Source organism: Zingiber officinale, chromosome 11B, assembly GCF_018446385.1.
Source record: "Zingiber officinale cultivar Zhangliang chromosome 11B, Zo_v1.1, whole genome shotgun sequence".
NCBI lineage: Eukaryota > Viridiplantae > Streptophyta > Magnoliopsida > Zingiberales > Zingiberaceae > Zingiber > Zingiber officinale.
Genome location: NC_056007.1, coordinates 75,254,977 through 75,260,807, shown reverse-complemented (window position 1 = coordinate 75,260,807; position 5,831 = coordinate 75,254,977). Strand labels below are relative to the sequence as shown.

The 5,831-nt window shown below is 33.0% G+C and overlaps 1 protein-coding gene across 1 annotated transcript; it reads left to right on the top strand.

Annotated features, from left to right (window-relative positions):
* Nucleotides 1-2,028: 2,028 nt before the first annotated feature.
* On the top strand, nucleotides 2,029-4,469 carry LOC122033458 (paired amphipathic helix protein Sin3-like 5). The gene is made up of 4 exons (XM_042592480.1): nucleotides 2,029-2,149; nucleotides 2,695-2,824; nucleotides 3,925-4,005; nucleotides 4,089-4,469. Exons 2-4 carry the CDS (start codon nucleotides 2,711-2,713, stop codon nucleotides 4,284-4,286), a joined length of 393 nt encoding a protein of 130 aa, XP_042448414.1. The 5' UTR covers nucleotides 2,029-2,149; nucleotides 2,695-2,710; the 3' UTR covers nucleotides 4,287-4,469.
* Nucleotides 4,470-5,831: the final 1,362 nt, after the last annotated feature.

Sequence of the window (5,831 nt, the reverse complement as noted above, 5' to 3'; positions counted from 1 at the left end):
TAGCTTTAATCGCTTAATATGCTTGTTGTCACATGAACTATTTTTTCCTTAAGTATAAATTGAGTGTTTTTATTTGATCTTTATAACTTAGCTTGGACGATTAGGAGGTTGGTAGTGGGTTGCAGTTGCAATTGCAAATTGCAACTGCGGTGTAGTTGCTTGCTGTGGCAACTTCCCACTCACCTTTAGACCTATTAAGTTCGTCTAAGTAAAGGTTTTGAAAACAAGTGAAGAACTCTCTAGTTCTAGAGAAGAGAAGAACATTCAAGACTACAAACGGATTTGGTTTGTGGAAAGGACTATTTGTTTTGTAATCGTCTTTCAAACGACAAGCATGAAGAATGAGATTGCCAAGGAATCACTATAAGTGTTTATAGATTTTATTCATGCATTTAAATCAACAGTAACATCTAATACAATATTATTGTAATATTATAGTAACTATTTAATAGTTTTTACAACTATGTAGTAGCTATTTAGTAGTTTCTATAACTATTTAAAAGTGATTTTGATGAAATTTAAATAGTTTTAATAAGTTAATAAAAAATATTTTTGAAATAGTAGTGTTGAGGGTTTAAAATTTTGAATTCAAAGTTTTAGAATTCTGAGTTTAATATAGTAGTTATCTAGTAGGTTGTATAATTATGTAGTAGCTATTTAGTAGCTTATATAACTGTGATAGCTATTACAACTATATTACAATGATTTTAACTAACTTAAAAATATTTTAATAAAATTTTAATAATTTTGGCCATATCAATAAATAATATTTTGATATAATAATAATTTTTTATATATTAATTTTGATTGAAATAAAATAGTATATTTTTTTACATTATAACAGTTACTACTTAATAATTATAGAAGCTAATGAGTAGCTGAGTTAGGTGTTACAATAATTTTAAAAATTTGGAGAATTCTCGTGATAAAATATTTGACGCGTGCTCTGTTCATTTTATTATTATTTTTTTGAAAATGACTTTTCCTTATTTATATAATTTAGAGCTGTTCTTTTTATATGTTTTTTCCCTTTAATTTTCTCCTCACTTCTCACCGATTCACCCTTAAAACGCCAACGCATTTAGATAAAAACTTTGCGATATTTAAGCACACTTAATACGCCTCACTTAACAGTATGAGATTAATTGACAGCGAGAGCATTAAGTTAAATTGTTATATGCGTTTCCAAATAGAGAATAGAGATTATGAATGGAATGTTATTTTAGAAAAAAAAAATAACAGTGATTCTTTTTTGAAAAGGTATTTCCTATGCTTATCTTTAATTTAAATCAAATCAAATCAAATCAAATCAATCCAATAAAAAAAATAATTACAATATTGACGGCAGTGAATCACCTAGTGCATGGACCATAATTAACTCAACCAACACCTTTTAACTAATTATCAAATTAAATGGCCCACAGAATATATGCTCGATCGAGAAGCCATGCATGGTAATATACTTGTAGCTAATAAGATTTTATGCGGAGTCGTGCTGCCGTGTGAGATCCTGACTGACTTGATTATATTTTAATTAATTAATTAATTACACATTCTTAGCCTAATTTAGCACTTAATTCCAATTAATCACTCCAATAACTTCCTTGGCTTACTCAAATACAACACCGACGTTGCATGAAAGAAAGCAACAAGAAAGTCGAGGCGGGCCATGTCGTGTAAAAATTGCATGCTGCGTTGGAGAATCCATGGAAGCATATTCCAACGTTTGGGAGTAGATGCTGCAAGGAAGTGATCATCATCGATCACCATATCTACTTTTCCTTATCATATCTTTTTCTTTAATGATTAGTTATTCAAATATATATTTCAACATTTAATCACAATAAATATTACTCGAATGAGAAATACTTGAGATTGTATTCCCCCTCCCATTAACATTTAACTTAGATCGTTAAATAATATCATCTTTGATTACGATTATTTTAAATGGGCCGTGAAGTGGGCCGTCGGAAGAAAGGCCCACAGTGATCCACCCACTGGCATTGTTATGCCCGTGAGGTGACCTGATTGGCGGTACGCGGACTGTGGTGACTAGATCTTCTTGCTCTCCTCTCTTTTTGCTGCGCTTTTTCTTAGTGCAGTTCGCTTCAGCCCCCTCCACTCCGCATGATCAGCGATCTCTGTTCCTGTAAATTCTATGATTCCCCCCAATTTGATCATCCAAAAATTTATTGTGGTTCTTTCATTTATATGCAATAATTTGACATTTTCTTGTAAATTTCTGCTTCCTCTGCCGTTAAGCTCAGTTTTTTATTGAATAGCTCGAGGAAAAAACGTCCTTGACAAATCGTCGTTTGATCTCGCATTCTTAATTTTCATAAGATATATAAGGGTCATTGTTTTGTACATGATTTGAATCTGCTAGAGTACTTTGGTTGAAATGATCATTCGAGTGGATTCTGAGTTTGTCGAAGGTGTGTTCTTTAGGTAGGAAAGACGAGATTTCGATAACTTTTCAAGAGAACGTGAATAATGCTTATTCGATTGCTTTTTCTTTGTTTTTTTTTGGCAAGTATTGAACTCCTCATGAACCCTAATGAAGTTGAAGTTGTGGATGATTTAATATGGATGCGCTCCTCCCTTCTTCTCTGGCCAAATTTGATTAGGATTTTCTTTCTTTGATCTCTCTAGTGTTGGGTTGTTAGTCAATGATGCCATTTTCTTCGATTGCAGCGGTTATCTGTTTGAGATGAAGCTTGGATTTACAAGAGAATCAAGTTTGGTATTGTATTTCAACTCATTAGTGTCAAGATGGAAACCTGTCACATTTGAAGAATCTCTCTGCTTCGTGAAGAAAGTAAAGGTGAATTGGTTATTTATTTAGTGTCGACTATTTTAAAACGATTGTGAATCACAAACAATAATCTCTATGTGAATAAATGAAATTTTATGCTGAAATAAAATCGATGATGAACATGCTCTGACAAAAGAAAGGATCTTTCTGATACAGAACTCCTATGAGCTATGATACCACTAGTCATCAACTAATATCAAGCATGTTAGATGCAGAATTTATTGTTGATGAAGCAGAATGATTTGGAAAGAGAAAAAAATGCATCTTAATAATCTATGATTTGGTCCTGATGGTCTATGTTAGGTTCTTGAATTTTCCTTGTTATTAGTTTTTTTTTTTCTAATATAAGAAGGTCGTGCCTAATTAGAGATGTTAAAGATAACATTTTAGAAAAATCCGGGAAATTTTTTCCCACCAAAGATTACCAAATTGTAACTAGAATACATTTTTGTTTGATAATCTGAGCTGCAGTGGGCCTAGTGGCAACTGTACAAATCATTAGAAAGATGGAAATTAGTTTGAGCATTGGTTACAATTTGTCTCATTATGAATTGTTTTGTTCTCCAAGTACTATTTTGAGCATAAATTTCATGGCTTTACTATATCATTATCTTTTGTGCTTCCTAAGCTGTAAATTGTTCTTATTTCTTACCAGAATAACAAGATGCTATTTAGCACTTATTGATTTTTCCTGCAGTTAGTTTTCAGTGGAGAATGGGAGTAAAACACTGTTCTTTGCTCTAGTGAATGAAATCTTCTGTTTTTCTTCAGTCACAGCTGACTTTTTTTTTTCCTTCGTGGTGAAATACTTTTTTTTTCCTTAGTGGTGAAATATTCAACATTCGATAACCAATTGGTAAAACTAATGCTAGTCAATTATGAATTTGAAGGAAAAGCACAATGGTATTGATCTGGAAAATCCTTGGTATTGATGCAAATGCTGATTTCTGTCTAGACAATAAACTAAAAGGGTTGTTAAACATGCATTTAAATGAGCATACTACATTTCCTCACTGTGAAGATGAATGCTTACTAGACATTTCATCCACTGTTTTATTAGCAGCCATTTCATGTGTCATAATTTGCTTATAACCAGTGTTTCTTTTCAGGCTCGTGATTATCGCATATATATTGCATTGTTTGAAATTCTCAGCCAGAAGGACCAGATGCCTTCAGAAACCTACCATGATGTAAGTGTCTCCTAAGTTCCATTTCCAAGTTCCTACTACTTCCACCAGTTTTAATCAAAAATATCGTCTTCATGTATGTCAAGCTATTGTTGCTCTTTGAGAATCATGATGATCTTCTGAAGGAATTGATGCGATTCAAACCTCATGATTTCGAACGGAGGATCAGCCACCACAATTCATCAGGAATGTCTCTTTTTCTTGTGCCATTGTTTATCTTGAGTTTGATTCTGATGTTTGAGCAACCTTTGAGATGTTTTATTCAACAAACTTTGGGAACTTAAGCCAACTTCCTGAGGGTTAAGGTTATGTGCACAGTTGATTCTCCTTGTGGAATAAATTTCTATTCCTCAACTTTAGCTCTTGGAGTCTATTTCTTCGTCTTCTTCTTCTTTATGAGAATTTATTGTAGCAAGAAGTTGACATTGGCTATAGTTCAAAAGAAATATCAAATATCACCACGATAATAATTCTCCCTCGAGGTACTAGAGAAAAGAATGATGCATCTTTGAAAATTTGTATCTGAAAATTAAATTTACATGCCTTGGAATTATTTCGAGTATTCTAGCATTGAATGGAAAAATATGCACATAAATAATAACAGACGTGATCGAGATGCTGAATCGGGTTATGGTAGTTGAGGTGGTTTAGAAAATAATAAGAAATAACACCAAAGGCACCATAAACTCGTCCTATCTCTACAGCTAATTTTTTTTAAAAAAAAAATATTTATTGTGTGGAAAAGTTTTCTGATTTTTTTTTTTTAAATACAAAGATTTATGGGAAATTTGATTGACTTTAAGGTGTAAAAGAATATTAAAAAGTGAGCAAAGTAAGAAATAAAAATATTGGATTTTGAGCGGATAACTAGATGGGATGAAAAATTATAATATTTGAGAGGTGTTATAATAAATGATTGATCTTATTTTATTATTGATTGATAAATTATTATGTTTTTTTTATTTTTATATCATCCTACGTATCTTATAAATATGGATGTTTGACAGAAATAATATGTAAGATTATTCTCTCTTCCTCAACTATTAAATTATAGGGCAAATTATCTATGTGGCCCTTAAACTTTTTCAATTGCTTACTTTTGGCCCTTTAATTTTTTTCTAAGCAAATCAACCCTTAAACTTTTTCAATCACCTATTTTGACCCTCTGACTTTTTTTTTCTGAATAAACCAATCATTCAACTTTTTTAATTAGGCACTTGTGGCGTCTTCGTCAAATTTTTTTGAAAAGATTGATGAAAACTACGAAGCGTGCCTCCTACATGCCTTTTAGAGGGGTAAAAGGCATCTATCACCTGCACAGTGTTCAACCAAAATCCCATGGCCATCTTTGCAATTTCCAAGGTGTTGCTTTCCAGGGAGATATTCGTCAGAGAGGTCGCTGCTGGTGCATCACAGCTGCATTATGTCATCTCGCCTCCGCTGGACCCGATTGGGTTACCACTATAGGGAGCGGATGCGGTCAATTCACCACTAGCGAGGTTGTCATCACCGTTGGGGGCCAAAAAGGAGGTAGCAACGACAGGGCCAGTGGCCTTCTGTGGAAGGGTGTTGTCAGCGTTGTGCTCTACAGCTTTGCTTTATCTAATGTTGCTATTGGTATGAGATATGTCGCCTTTTCTATGTTCTACCCCTCTAAAAGGTACGCAGGAGACACGCTTCATAGTTTTTGTCAATCTTTTTAGAAAAACTTGACGGAGGGGTCAGGAATGACCAGTTAAAAAAAGATGAATGGTTGATTTGTTCAAAAAAAAATTGAAGGGCCAAAAGTAAGCGATTGAAAAAGTTTAAGGGTTGATTTGTTCAAAAAA

Coding starts and splice junctions, on each gene's coding strand:
- LOC122033458 (XM_042592480.1), top strand. CDS start 2,711: ATGAAGCTTGGATTTACAAGAGAATCAAGTTTGGTATTGTATTTCAAC. Junction 2,825..3,924: donor GCTTCGTGAAGAAAGTAAAG/GTGAATTGGTTA, acceptor GTTTCTTTTCAG/GCTCGTGATTATCGCATATA. Junction 4,006..4,088: donor CTTCAGAAACCTACCATGAT/GTAAGTGTCTCC, acceptor ATGTATGTCAAG/CTATTGTTGCTCTTTGAGAA.